This window comes from Chrysochloris asiatica, unplaced genomic scaffold (genome assembly GCF_000296735.1).
Source record: "Chrysochloris asiatica unplaced genomic scaffold, ChrAsi1.0 scaffold00224, whole genome shotgun sequence".
In the NCBI taxonomy this organism is placed as follows: Eukaryota; Metazoa; Chordata; class Mammalia; order Afrosoricida; family Chrysochloridae; genus Chrysochloris; species Chrysochloris asiatica.
In genome coordinates this window covers 3,203,950-3,218,730 of record NW_006408742.1, presented here as the reverse complement: position 1 = coordinate 3,218,730, position 14,781 = coordinate 3,203,950, and the positions used below count along the sequence as shown (strand labels likewise).

General features: G+C 39.2%; 1 protein-coding gene across 1 annotated transcript in view; it reads right to left on the bottom strand.

Annotated features, from left to right (window-relative positions):
- The window catches only part of ATP13A5 (ATPase type 13A5), a 211,018-nt gene that overhangs the window by 27,056 nt on the left and 169,181 nt on the right, over nucleotides 1-14,781 (bottom strand). Inside the window, exon 26 of the mRNA XM_006873142.1 lies at nucleotides 3,616-3,790. Within this exon, the coding sequence (XP_006873204.1) occupies nucleotides 3,616-3,790 (175 nt within the window). The remainder of the gene's footprint in view (nucleotides 1-3,615; nucleotides 3,791-14,781) is intronic.

The following is a 14,781-nucleotide window of genomic DNA, read 5'->3' as shown; positions in this document are numbered from 1 at the left end:
GTCCAAGGTGCATTGAAGGAATTGGCAAAGAACAAGGCACCAGGAATTGATGGAATGAAAATTGACATTGTTCAAAAAAGCGAGGCAGCACTGGAGGCACTTACTCATTTATGCCAAGAAATTTGGAAGACAACTACCTGGCCAACTTATTGGAAGAGATCCATATTTGTGTGTATTCCAAAGAGAGGTGACCCAGTGGAATGCGGAAATCATCAGACAATATCTTTGCTAGCCCATATGAGTAAAGTTTTACTAAAGGCAACACAGAAATGGTTGCAAGCATACATTGACAGAGAACTTCCAGAGGTTCAAGCCAGATTCAGAAGAGGCCGTGGAATGAGGGATATCATTGCTGATGTCCTATGGGTCTTGGCTGAAAGTAGAGAATACCAGAAAGATGTTTACCTGTGCTTTATTGACTACGCAAAGGCTTTCGATTGAGTAGATCATAACAAGCTATGGACAACATTGCAAAGTACGAATATCCCGGAACACTTAATTGTGCTCATGAAGAATCTGTACATGGACCAAGAGGCATTTGTTCGAACAGAACGTGGGAACACTGGTTTAAAATTAAGAAAGGTGTGCAACAGGGTTGTATTCTTTCACCATACTTATTCAACCTGCATATTGAGCAAGTAATCTGAGAAGCTGGGTTATATGAAGAGAAACATGGCATCATGATCCAAAGGAAAACTCATTAATAACCTACGATATGTAGATGATACAACTTTGCTTGCTGAAAGTGAGGAGGACTTTAAATGCTTACTGGTGAAGATCAAAGAGCACAGCCTTTATTAAGGATTGCATCTCAATGTAAAGAAAACAAAAATCCTCACCACTGGACCAATAAACAACATTCTTATCAACGCAGGAAAGATTGAAGTTGTCAAGGACTTCATTCTTCTTGGATCAACCATCAACACTCATGGAAGCAGAAGTCAAGAAATCAAAATGACATATTGCATTAGGCAAATCTGCTGAACAAAAATGTTTTAAAGTGTTGAAGAGCAAAGATGTCAGCTTGAGAACTAAGGTGCGCCTGACCCAAGCCATGGTATTTTCAATAACCCATATGCATGGGAAAGCTGGACAGCGAATAACGAAGATCATAAAAGAATTGATGCATTTGAGTTATGGTGTTGAACGATAATACTGAAAGTACCATGGGCTGTTAACAGAGCCAACAGATCTGTGTTGGAGGAAGTGCAACCAGAGTGCTCCTTGGAGGCCAAGATGGCCAAACTTTGTCTCTCCTACTTCGGACATATTGTCAGGAGGGACCAGTCACTGGAGAAGGATATCACGTGTAGTATGGTGGAAGGTCAGAGAAAAAGAAGACTCCCAGCTAGATGGATTGGGAAAGTAGCAGTATCAATGGGCTCAAGCGTGGCAACAATTGTGAGGTTAACCTAGGACCAGGCAGTGTTTCGTTCTGTTGTGCATAGGGTCGCTGTGAGTTGGTACCAACTCGATGACACCTGACAACAACAACAGCAACTTGAAATGTAATTCATTCTGCAAACATCATTAGATCTGAAATGTCCTTACCTTCCCTGACAAGTGGAACTAGCATTTCTATTATTCCTTCTGTTGCTTCCTTTAGTTAATTGTTTTAAAATTAGTTTACATAGTTTTGTTATTAGATCCTGAGATATGAGTTCCTTAGATGTGGTAATTTTGGTTTCTGGTTTTTGTTACAGTAAAATTATAGCAACTTCTTAGTACTTAGCACAGTGTTGGGCATGTAATACCTTCTTAGAAAAATGTCTGCTTAAGATTTGGTCTCTCTTAGTCCTGATTGATATATTTGCAATGTGAATTCTTGCTTGTTTTCAGTAATAATACCCACAAGTTAGTTTCCTGTCAGCTTTCCTGTTAGGCCTGCCACTTTGAAACTGCTATTATTACTGTTTATGCCAAAGATAAAACACAATCATTGACTCAACTCCGATTCATAGTGACCTTGAGGACAGAGTAGGACCGTTACATAGGTTTCCAAAGCTGTAAGTCTTTACAGAATTAGACGGCCACATCATTCTCCCATGTCATTGCTTATAGATAGTCACTTTCCATCTGTGGACTTAAATGCACGATGTTAGTCTTATTATCCTTGCTCCTTAGGATCCAGAAACATTTGTAGCATATAGTAAATGTTCAGGTAATGTTTTGTGATTAGATTAACAAAGGAACTAATCAGTATTCATAAAACATTCTTGCACAAAGGGAGACAGATAAACCCCTTTATTTTCAGATGGACTGAATTACAGTTTCATACCAGAGTGTGTAGTCCAATGCATTTCCTTTGCAGACAAGAAAGTTAAGTCCTTCTGTGCCACTGTAGGATGAACACTGGACTGCTAAATGCAAGGCAGTTCAAACCCACCAGACATTCCTTGGAAACCCTATGCTGGGTAGTTATGTGTTGGAACTGACTTGATGACACATAACAACAACAATAATGGTCCAGTTAGTTCAGGTCTGCTCAGAATCCTTATTTCCTGCCCATTGCACAGAGTTATCTCCTAGATTCAATCAGAGCTTACGATCTATGAATATCATCATTGTTTCAGAGAAAAACCTGGCTTTGAAATGAAAAGGAATTCCATATCCCAAGCAATACCTGGATCACTTAATTTTTCACGTAAATTACAATCTTAGGTATCCTTCAGTAGTTTTCTGTCTTTGTCTCACTGATTTTGGGGGCTCTGATGGCAGTGGGTTTGGTTTGGTTTAGGATGCCTCGAGGGTCTCAGTGGATTGAGGTGGGGTGGAGGACTGGTCATGTCCTATTTCATAAAGAGTAAATTGTTTCCTGTCTTTTTGTTTGTGGGGGAAGAGGAGATGGTGGTGAGGTTTTGTCAGAAAAAAAGTAAAGATTTAACACCTATATTTCGTATTATGTTATCCTTACTTGACAGTTTGAGAAACTGAAAGAAGGCCAGGGAAGTGAATAAACTTGCCATGAATCATACTGTGAGAAGCAAGGTCAGAATTAGAAAGAACTAGGTCTATTGAGTGTTGCAGTTCAATCAACCAACATTTTTATTTTAACATTATTTTTAAAACTCAGATTTAGTTTAAAGAAGTATCTCTTGGTGTATGTCTTTATTAAAGGTTTAGCAAATCAACCCACAAGCCAAATCTAACTTGTTTTTGTGAATAACGTTTTATTGAAACATAGCCATGCCACTGTTTATATGTTGTCTAACTGCTTTTGTGCTAAAACAGCAGAATTGAATAGTTAGAACAGAGAGCATCTAGCCCACAAAGCCTGAAATATTCACTAGCTGATCCTCTAAAGAAAAGAACTGCCAATCTTGCTCTATATGATGCTCAAACCACCAGGGAAATAATGCATTCAGTTACAACCAGCAGTTAGATCTATCTGTCAAGCAATCAATGTGACAGATCTCTTCCCACCCACTCACCAAGCTCATGTCAGTTCTCCACCCATTGTGTTCTGTGTCCTATCCTATCATTTATGTTTTGAGGTGTAGAGACACAACTTTGCAAAGCAACATTTTTGGATAGTTATTCAAACCAAATGGCACTGTTTTGTGGGCTGCTCATTGTGTATTTCTCAGAGAAGAAAACTAAGAATCTAAAATTTACCTGTATTTGTAGATCTCAAAATACCAGGGCTGCTGCTTCACAAAGAGAAATGCACAGATCTGCACAATGCACGTGAAACCGGAATTTAAAATGACTGAGAGCAGCAAGGGGGGAGACAGGAGCTGTCCTGCTGGCCTATAAGGAGCCAGCTTAGGGTAGGCATGTGTTGAACTCACTGAAAGACAAATGCAGATTTTCTTGTTACAATGTTATCATTGAAAATAAAAACTTAAGATGCATATTATCTTGAGTCTTACAATGCAGTTCAGAATTAACTAATATGAATTGAGGATTTATACCTAGGCAAGCATACTGTTTTTGCTGTTAAGTGCCACCGAGACAGTTTCGACTCGTAGTGACACTGTATAGGGTTTCTGAGGAGCAGCTGGCTGGTAGGTTTGAACTTCCGACCTGGTGGTTCGCAGTCCAGTGCTGACCCTACAGTGCCACACCTGAAGTCCAGGAAAGCATATTACCTAGCTACATATTCTGTGTAGTAAGCTCAAAAGTTCTATGATTGGAAAGTTTATCATATTGCAGATCTTATGTACAATCAGGCCCAGTAGGAATGACAAAGAGGGAATGACCTTCTAAATGAATTTATTATTATTATCCACTGTCATCAAGTCCATTTTAATTCATAGCTACTGAGCTCAGTAGGATTTCTGAGACTATAAATCTTGATGACAGCAGATAGCCTCACTTTTCTCTCTAGGTGCAGTTGGTGGGTTTGAACCACGGACTTTGTGATTAGCAATCCATTACTTAAACCACCGTGTACCAGGACTCCTTTCTAAATGGAACACACAGTACTAATATTATCTCTCAATGAGGCTGGGAAAGTGGCACATTAGGGTGAAAGTAAGAAGGAATCTAGCCTCCCGTCAACCTGGAAATGATAGAAGAGGAAGGACTGGTTGGTTCGATGTGTGGTGAGTCCTGGGGACTCCTGAGCCCATGGACAAGGACATAGCCACAGAGGGTTAGGGCTAAGAGCAAAAAACAACACTTTTTTTTTTTTTTAAATAAAGGAAACAAGTGTCAATTGCTACAATTTGATTAACTTGACCAATACTTATGGGTGTAGTAGCTCAAAATACCAACTGAGATGGAAGGAGTCTCCACATCAAGGATTAATCCTATCCCCTCTGTATACAGAGTTGATAGGGAAGGGCAACCAGGACATTGGCTACCTAAAATGGGAGGGGCTATAAAGGCATGAAATGACTGGGTTACAAGTTTTCAATAAGGATTTTAGTTTCAGAGTGTGAGAGGGAAGGTTGGATTCCCAGTGAATAGTATTAATCTTGTCTAGATGGGTCTGGTGAAAGGAGATGGGGATAAGATTCTTATGATTTAATGGTGAATAATTGTTATCATGACTAATTGCAACTGTCACAACTGTAAAGGCAGAAGTTTTGCAACAAAAAGAGAGTAGTAGCTAATCTTACAGTCTAGGAACATCGGACCCTAGGACCAATAAGGGAAAAGAGCTTGAGCAGAATGTAAGACCCTATCCAGAGAAGCAGTGATACCAGAGGTGAAGACAGAGAAGAGGGCATGGAGAGAGAGAGCAGCTGAGGAGTCTAAACTCATTGAAAGAGAAAGGCTGTGTACTGGCAGTCAGGTGCTGGTGGCCAGGAGGCAGGCTCGCAGAATGTGCCCTTTAGTTGCTTAAATGATTATATAGTCCTGAGTGTTTTTGTGTCCATCCTGCCACCCACCCCCAAAGAAAAACACCCAGCGGGAGTAGAAGCAAATACTGTTGAATGACGATGAAAGGAGGAGATTGTAAATGTTGCAACAAAACAATGAATATAAAATTGATGTTCCCCCATGTAAACCATCAGTCAAGTCACAATAAAAACTTAAAAAAAAAAAAAAAAAGGAATCTAGCTAGACTACTCTTCATATGCTGAACAGTTAAAAAAGAAAAATACAAAGGACTTTTCTTAACTCACAACATCTCTAAGCCCTTCAAATTTCCAGGCACTGTGTTAAATAGGAGACATGTTCATTTTCTTCCTGGGTAAGGCTGTGCACTTAGGATTGGTAATACACATTACACTCAGAGTGAAAACTGGACTCATAAAACATCCTACTTCCAGATGGGAGTGTTAGACTATATTGCGTTTTTGATCTGAGAATTTATCTTTGAAACTTAAAGGGGTTGGCAATGGGTGGAGAATAAAAAGAACAACTACCAAAAAATAAATAAATAAAGACAATTACATCTTTTAGAGGCTTCACATTCTAATAGGTAGATGAAAATGGAATATACTTTACTATCCAGGACAAAGCCCGAAAGGAACTTAGGAAGATGGGCTATTAGAAACACCACATTAAATGGTTTGCATCATAATCTTGTCTTCAGATCTGTCAAGAACCTCTTCCCTTTCCACAGTTCATCACTGGTTTCTTTGTTGTAAGGAGGGAAGTAGGGTATGTTCATTCATGCAGGTGGGAGGACAAGTGATGGGATGTGGGTATCCTGTTTCAAATAAATAAAAAAAACCCTTCTAAACCAGGAGTCTTGGTGTGCTATTGTAAGATCAGCATTGGGCTGCTAATCACAAGGTTGGTGGTCCGAACCCACCAGCTGCCCCATGGTAAACCCTTACAGGGTTGCTATGAGTCAGAGCCAACTAGATGGTACTTTTTGTTTTTTTGTTTTTGGGGGGGGTGTAAATCATGTAAACTCTATGGCTCTTCTTTTAAAATTTTTTATGTATAAAATTAATGTGCTGAAATGTCTAAAGTACTCCAAAGACTTCCATTTTAGTTATTCTAAAGCTCTGTGATCATCAAGCAGGTCCCTGGGTGGCGCTGGACTATTTGCCTAAAGAGTAGCTATTCAGACCTTTCTAGAGGCATCATCGAAGAACTATTCCTCCACAGGTCAGATGATATTCCTCCACAAAGATTCAAGCTAAGAAACCCTATGGAACATTTCCTCTCTCTAACCTAGGGTGTCACCAAGAGTAGAAATTGATTCAATGACAGTGGCTTCTAGAAGATCCTTGGGTAGCACAGAGGGTTTGTGCTTGTTTACTAATCAAAAATTTGGTGCTTTGAGCCCACCCAGCAGACCCATGAGAGAACAGTCCAGTGGACTGCCCCCATAAAGACTACAGTCCCCAATACTTATGGGTGTCTGCTTTACTTTGTAGCACATGGAATTCTCATTAGTCAGAATCAACTCAATGACAATTGGCTTCTGTCTTTGTCTTGCTGAAAGCAAAGAGAACTTGATGAAGCTCGATTACAACTTCAGTATGACTTAGACCTCAACAAAAAAGAAAACAGTTCTCACAACTAGACCAATAGGCTACATCATAATAAGTGGAGAAAAGATTGAAGTTGTCAAGGATTTTACATTACTTGGGTGCACAGTCAATGCCCAGGGAAGCATCAGTCAGGAAACCAATGTATTGCGCAAGGCAAATCTATGGTAGCAGAGCTCTCTAATGTGTTAAAAAGCAAAGATGTCACTTTGAAGACTAATGTACATGTGACCAAAGCCATGGTATTTTCAATCACCTCATATTCATGTGAAAGCTGGACAATGAACAAGGAAGACCAAAGTATTGATGCTTTTGAATTATGAGGTTGAGGAAGCATATTGAGTATATCACAGAATACCAGCACAAACGTATTTGTCTTGCAAGTACAGTCAGAATGTTTTTTACAAACAAGGATAGCAAGAATTTGTCTCTAATTTGACTTTGTCTCTAATTTGATCATGTTTCAGAAGTGACTAATTCTGGGAGAAGGTCATCCCAATTGATAAAGTGGAGGGTCAGTAAAAATAGAGGAAGACCCTCAATAAAATTGATGCAGTGGCTGCAATAGCTTACTCAAACATAGCAATGATTGTAAGGATGGTGTAGCATCATGTAATGTTTCACAGGATCGCTATGAGTCCGAACTAACCAGAGGGTACCTAAAAACAACAGTAAGAAGGCTTTGTCTTCACCAGTCCCATCAGTGCCTCACCTGTAGGATGCTGTTTAGAAGATGTGGGGAATATAGAGATAAGGAGGCCATCTTTCTTGCCCTCAGAGAGCTCACAGTCCACGGGAAAACACAGATGGATGCACAAAGACAGGGAACTCATTGTTATCTACTTATGTAGACTGGTCAGTGCTAAGGAGAGGGTAGCTTTGAGACTGCAGCAAGCAGAGGCTGTCATGCTTGGAGTTTTCTCTGTCCTCCAACATCTGAGGTAAATGTGCCCAGAGAGTTCCAAATAAGACTCAGTGCAATATACCTGGCTTCTACCTCTTTGGGTTCTCTTTCTCACATGCTCGTTGTAATGCTTGGTCTTTCTTTTACATAGACTGTGATGGATTGAATTACTGGTCCTAGAGTGACTGCTTATACTTTTCCACTGCCAGCAAATCTGGTTACATCAGTTCCGGCTCATAGTGACCCTATAGGATGAGGTAGAACTGTTCCCTAGAGTTTCTTTATGTTAGCAGACAGCCTCATTTTTCTCTTGTGGAGTGGCTTCTGGATTTCAACTGCCAACCTTGAGGTTATCAGTCCAGCCACTGCACCAACAGTGTATTTTACCTCCTCTTAATTTGAGTTCCTCTGGCCAAAGAGATGTTGGCAGAGGTTTGAAGCATGTGTTCTCTGGCTCCCTTGTGATTCCCAATTCCCTGGATTTTGTCCATTTAGCCTGGGCCCCAAAATAAAAAATGTGAAACAGACCTGCATCAATCCCACAACTTAGACCAAGACCAACAGATTTATTCTAAAACAGAGCTGCTCAGTTGAGTCCACATACATCCACCACACTGCAGTCAACCTACAGATCCATGGTGGGAAAAATAAATGCTGATGTTGTAAGCCATTTAGTTTTGGAGGTGTTTATACAACATTATTGTGGTAAAACGTGTTGATACAGGGTGCAAATACAGATAAAATTTGAACTTTTTCCATATAGTTGTTATTTCTAACTGCCTTTGAGTTAGTCCAGGACTCATGGTGACCCCATGCATAATGGAATAAAATGCTGTCCAGTTCTATGGTTTCCCATAAATTATTGTGGATAGATCATTGTGATCCACGGGGTTTTCACTGACTGATTTCAGAAAGTAGAGCACCTGGTCTTTCTTCCTGGTTTGTCTTAGTGTGGAGGTTCCACTGAAATCTTTCAACATCATAGCAACATGCAACATGCACTGACTTATTATTGGAGATTGCACATGCGGTTCATTAGCCATACTTTCTGACAGAGAGTCTATATGTTTGAGCATAATTAAAATCAAAACAACAATTATCATTTCAGGGCCACTGCTAGGTTCTAGAGACTGTTTCATAAGGATTATCTTTATTTCTTCAAATAGGTATTGGTATTATATCAGTTTTTAGGTTAAGAAACTGAGGTTCAAAGATACAGAACACTTTGTCCAGGGACCCACAGGGTGGTGATGTAATCTCAAGTCTGTCTAATTATAGAGCTCTACGTTCATTGTGCTACAGCATATTACTGTGTGATGAATCACGTCATTTAAAGAGAAGAAACTGAGGAGACCTGAAACCTGATTTTATTGCATATATTAGTGTCATTTTAAGGAAACCTAGACAATTCATAAGAATGTAAATTTGTGCAGTATTATATTTTATTAGGTGTCCTGGTAAGGTGCTATAGGATAAGCACTCGACTGCAATGTCAGTTTGAACTGCAAGTTTGATGGTCCAAATATACCAGAAGCTCCTTGGAAACCCTATACAGGGTCACTATGAGTTGGAACCAACTCCATGCCACTTAACAGCAACAACAACAACAAATTTTATTCAGAATGAATTATAACTTTCTCTGAGTTCCCAGAGCACATTGTTCATACTGCTGCTGTAGTGCAGGGTGTTTGCACTAAATCTAGTTGTTTACACTTAGTAGACAGTGAGTTCGTTAAGGGAAGAAACCCTGTCTCGTTCTACTTTGTGAAGCCTGCTTAGTCTTGCACTGGTCCTACTGCATGGGAGTGCTTAACCATGCTTCCTCTAGAAATTGACTTATTTTATACTATTTAAAAGTGAGCTACATAAGTCAAGTTTCAGAAGGCTCATGAACCCACCTAAATTATATGCTAAATGTTGAGTGTGCATCAAGAGATACCTAAAAATGGAAATATGTGTATCTTCAATCAGAGTCTCTGAAGAGACCGACACCTAAAAGAAGTTAGGAGTCACTGACACACTGATTAAGTTTATGCAAAATATGTAGTTACAGAAAAGATGACTTCCCTCCCATAGCTTCCTTCTTTGAAAATAATTTCCTCCCATGTGCTATATTGGTTGGCTTAAATTGATCTGGATCCCAGGAACCTGACCTCATTCACAGAAATGTTTACCTAAGAAGAGAACATATTGCCCAAGTTGAGTTAATACATCTTTTCTCTAAAAAGTTTGTAATTGGGTCACTGAGAGATTGAATTAATTGTCTGTGGGAAAATGAACAGAAAGATCATGGAAATGGTATGGGGACCACCATGGGGATCATTTGTATGGTGACTAAACAGAAGAATTGAGATGAAAATATTAACACTGGTGAGATGAAGAAATAGACAAGGCAGCTCTATATTTTTACCTTTTAGTGTTGTCATCTTGTAAAAAAGGCATGGTGGTCTACTTCAGAAAGATCACAGCCATTGAAAACCCTACAGAGCACAGGTCTACTCTGATACATATAGGGTTTGTCATAAGTCACAATCAACTTGAGAGCAACTGGTTTGGATTTTTGTAAGTGTGTTAGCCCTTGCAAGACCCAAGAGCTTCAGCATTCCCGTTCTCAGATTTGCTTGAGCAGTATATTCTTCAACACCACCACCCTCTTTCTTGATCTAACTTAACTGGATCTTACTGAAGGGAAAATAAATGGAGATAGAATAAATCCCCTTCTAGATGGTGGCTATACAGGTAACAGTCAAATTTGTGAGACACATGTAGTAGTAATTTGATTTCAAAGCATGGATTTTCCTGATCTTTCCCTCCTGACCTCATCTTACTTTTGCTCTTGATATTCTCTTTAATGCATTGTCTTATTTGCTAATTTTGTATGGTGGTATCAGTTAGGTGCCATTGAGTCGGTTCTAACTCATGCATAGCAGAACAAAACACTGCCTGGTCCTGTGACACCTTCACAATTGTTGGTATGTTTCAGTCCATTGTTGCTGCCACTGTGTCATTCCATCTTGCTGGGAGTCTTTATTTCATTGACACTTCACTTTACCAGCATGATGTCCTTCTACAGGGACTGATCTTTCTGAAAACATGTCCAAAGAACAAGAAACAAAGTATCGCCACCTTAACTTCTAAGGACCATTCTGGCTGTACTTCTTCCAACACATATCTGTTGTTGTTTTTTCTGGCAGTCCATGGTACTTTCAATATTCTTTGCCAACCCCATACTTCAATTGCATTGATTCTTCTTTGGTCTTCCTTATTCCTTGTCCAACTTTCACATGAATATGAGATGATAGAAAACACTATACTTTAGGTCAAATGCACCTTAGTCCTCAAACTAACATCTTTGCTCTTTAGCAATTTAAAGAGGTGCTTTACAGCAGATTTGCCTAATTCAATAAGTCTTTTGATTTCTGTTGCTTCCTTGAGTATTGATTGTGAAGCCAAGCAAAATGGAGTGTTTGACAGCTTCAGTTTTTTTCAGTTTATCATGATGGTATTTATTGGTTCATTGAAGTGCAATCCATACTGAAGATTTTGTTTGTTAATCAGTAAATATTTCAGTTCTCTTTGCTTCCAGCAAGTAAGGTTTTATTATCTGCATATTTGCAGGTTGTTAATGAGTATTTCTCTAATCCTGATGCCATGCTCTTCATATAATCCAGTTTCTTGAATTATTTGCTCAGTATACAGATTGAATAAGTATGGTGAAAGGATACAACCATGATGCACACTTTTCCTGCTTTTAAACCATTCTGTATCCCCTTCTTCTGTCCAAGTGACTACTTCTTGATCTATATACAAGTTCCTCATGAGCACAGCTAAGTGTTCTGGAATACCCATTCTACATGTTATGCATACTTTTATGATCCACACAGTCAGATGCTCTGGGTAGTCAATAAAACACATGTAAATATCTTTTTTTTTTTTTCCTCTTCTTTCTTCCTCTAGTCGTGTTCTGATTATCCATTCATAGATGCCATGTTAAATGGGTACTATCTGTGAGTGTGAGTGTTCTTGTGTATCTCCCTCCACTTCATATCAGCTGGTTACTTCACACTCTGTTCTAGTCCTCTGGGGCCATGTCTCAGCCCCTGGGCCCAGAGGTCCCCAGGTATCATCATACTGCTGGTTAACCAGGTCTCAATCCAGGTTAACAGGTGTCTACTGAATGTGGTCAGACTTAGTTCACAACTTCATTGCTGTTTTTTTCCTACTTCCCCATATCAATAACCAATGTGGTCAGTAGCAGGACCATATTCCTGCTAGTGTATTCCATTTGAGTTTCAGTCTTAGAAGAGGGTTTGCCTTGAGGGGACCTGACCACTTGCCTTGATGGCTCCCTGGGGGAAAATTTGCTTGTTCTTGTAGTAGTCAATTGGACTGCTGTTATTGTTTTTTGTTTTGTTTTGTTTTGTTTTGTTTTTCTGCTGGTCTTTCTTTCAAAATGAATCTTTTGTTCTTCTAGCTGCTCCTGACTGGTCTGCTTGTCCTTTCAAGTGGAAATGTCCGACCTCAGAAGATTCTTGATGGGGATCAGATTGCACCTATGGTCTTGTGCAATGCAAAGGCTTTGTAGGGAGCCTCCTTCACTGAGCAAGTTCTAGCCCGATTTTAGGTATTCCAGTAAGTTATAGGCCTTAGACGGACTTACAAGCTTTCTCTGGTGATGTTTCTGGCTATTCCTTTCTGTCCCCTTCAAATGTCTGTTTTACAATAGTAGACAAGGGAAACCAAGATTTAAAAAACAGCCACGCATCTTAACATCATTTCCCCACTTTTAACCATTCAAACCTGGCCTCAATCTTTGTATCCATGAGCCTTGTTGTTCCACGTTTGTGCTTAAGTCATTATTTACCTCTGTCCTATTAGCCCATGTAAACCTGCCTAGCAAGTCTCCCATCTGCCTTATTTTTCCTTTCCCCACTCCTTCTAATGTATGCCCCCCACCCTCAGCACCCAAACTATCCTGTGCCTATTCCTTATCCTGTGCTCCACCTACCCCTCCCTCCTCCTCACCCCACTCCATATACCCCGGTATCTAACAACAACAACAACAAACAAATAATAAAAATAATAAAAGATATTTCCCCCCCTTTTAGTGTGTGGTGTGTGTGCTTTTTCTTAATCTTTTACAATAATGGACCTATGCCATATTTCTCCTTTTGTTACTGACTGATTTCACTCAGCATAATGTCATCAAGGTTCATCCATGTTATATGGTGGCTTGCAGCTCCCTTTTTATTCTTCAAGGTAGCATAATATTCATTGTGTGTATGTACCAAAGTTTGTTTATCCATTCTTCCATAGATGGACATTTAGGCTGTCTCTAACTTTTTGCTATTGCAAATAGTGCTGCTATGAACATTGGTGTGCATATATATACTCGTGTTATTGCTTGTATTTCTTGTGGATAGATACCAAATAGAGGAATTGCTGGATCATATGGTATTTCTATTTCCAACCTTTTGAGGAAGGGCCATATTGTTTTCCGAGTGGTTGGACCATTTTGCATTTCCACCAGCAATGTAGGAGGGTCCCAGTCTCTGCATCCTTGCCAACATTTATTGTCCTCTAGTTTTTTATCTTTGCTGTTATTGCTGGTGTGAGATGATATCTCATTGTTGTTTTGATTGGCATCTCTCTGATAGCTAGTGATCGTGAATATTTCTTCATATGTTTGTTGGCTGCCCGGATCTCTTCCTTGGTGAAGTGTCTGTTCATGTCCTGTGCCCATTTTCTAATTGGGTTATTTGTCCTTTCCTTGTAGAGGTGTTATAGGTTCCTATACATTTTGGAAATTAGTTCCTTGTCTGATGTGTCATTGCAAAAGATTTTTTCCCATTCTGTGGGCTCCTTTTTACACTTTTGATGAAGTCTTTTGATGCAAGTCTTTTAATTTTTAGTATGTCTCATTAATCAGTTTTGTCAATTTTTGTTTGTAAATTTCAAAATGTTTGGTAGTCTGTATATACCCTGTATTAGAGCTCTCACATTTTCCCTATTTTTTCATTGATGGCCTTTGTAATTTGGGGATTCACATTTAGTCTTTAATCTATGCTTCATTGGTTTTTGCATAAGGTGTGAGGTAAAGGTCTTGTTTCAGTCTTTTGCATATTGCTGTCCAATTCTGCCAGCTCCATCTGTTGAAGAGACCATCTTCCTTCCCATGCAATGTATTTAGGTACTTTGTCGAAAATCAGTTGGCTGTATGTGGATGAGTTAATTTCTAGATTCTCAATTGTGTTCCATTGATCAATGTATCTTTCATTATACCAGTACCAGGCTGTTTTGACCACTGTAGCCATGTAGTAAGTTTTGAAATCAGGGAGTAAGAGGCTTCCCACCTTGTTCTTCCTCTTAAGCACTGCTTTGCTTATCTTGGGTCTCTTTCCTTTTTATATAAAGTTTTTAATTGTTTTTTCTATCTCTTTGAAGAATGTCATTGGACTCTGGATTGGGATTGCATTATATATGTAAATTACTTTGAGCAGTATTGACATTTTCACAATGTTAAGTCTTCCTATCCAAGAGCATGGTATATTCTTCCATTTTGTAAGTCTCTTTTGGTTTCTTGTAGTAGTGTTCTGTAGTTTTCTTTGTATAGGTCCTTTGTTTCTCTGGTAACATTTATTCCTAGATATTTCATCCTTTGGGTGGCTATTGTAAATGGTATTGTTTTCTTAATGTCCTTTTAAGCACTGTCGTCATTGGTATAGAGGAATCCAACTGATTTTTGTATGTTGTTCTTATACCCTGACACTTTACTAAATGAAATCTAGCAGCTTTTTTACTGAGTCTCTGGGGTCTGAAAATAGTTTTACTTCCTTTTTGCCAATTCAGATGCCTTTGATTTCCCTGTCTTACTGTATAGCTCTTGCTAAGACTTCCAGCACAATATTGAATAGGAGTGGTGACAAAGGGCATCCTTGTTTGGTTCCTGTTTGTAGAGGTAAGGCTTTCAGTTTCTCT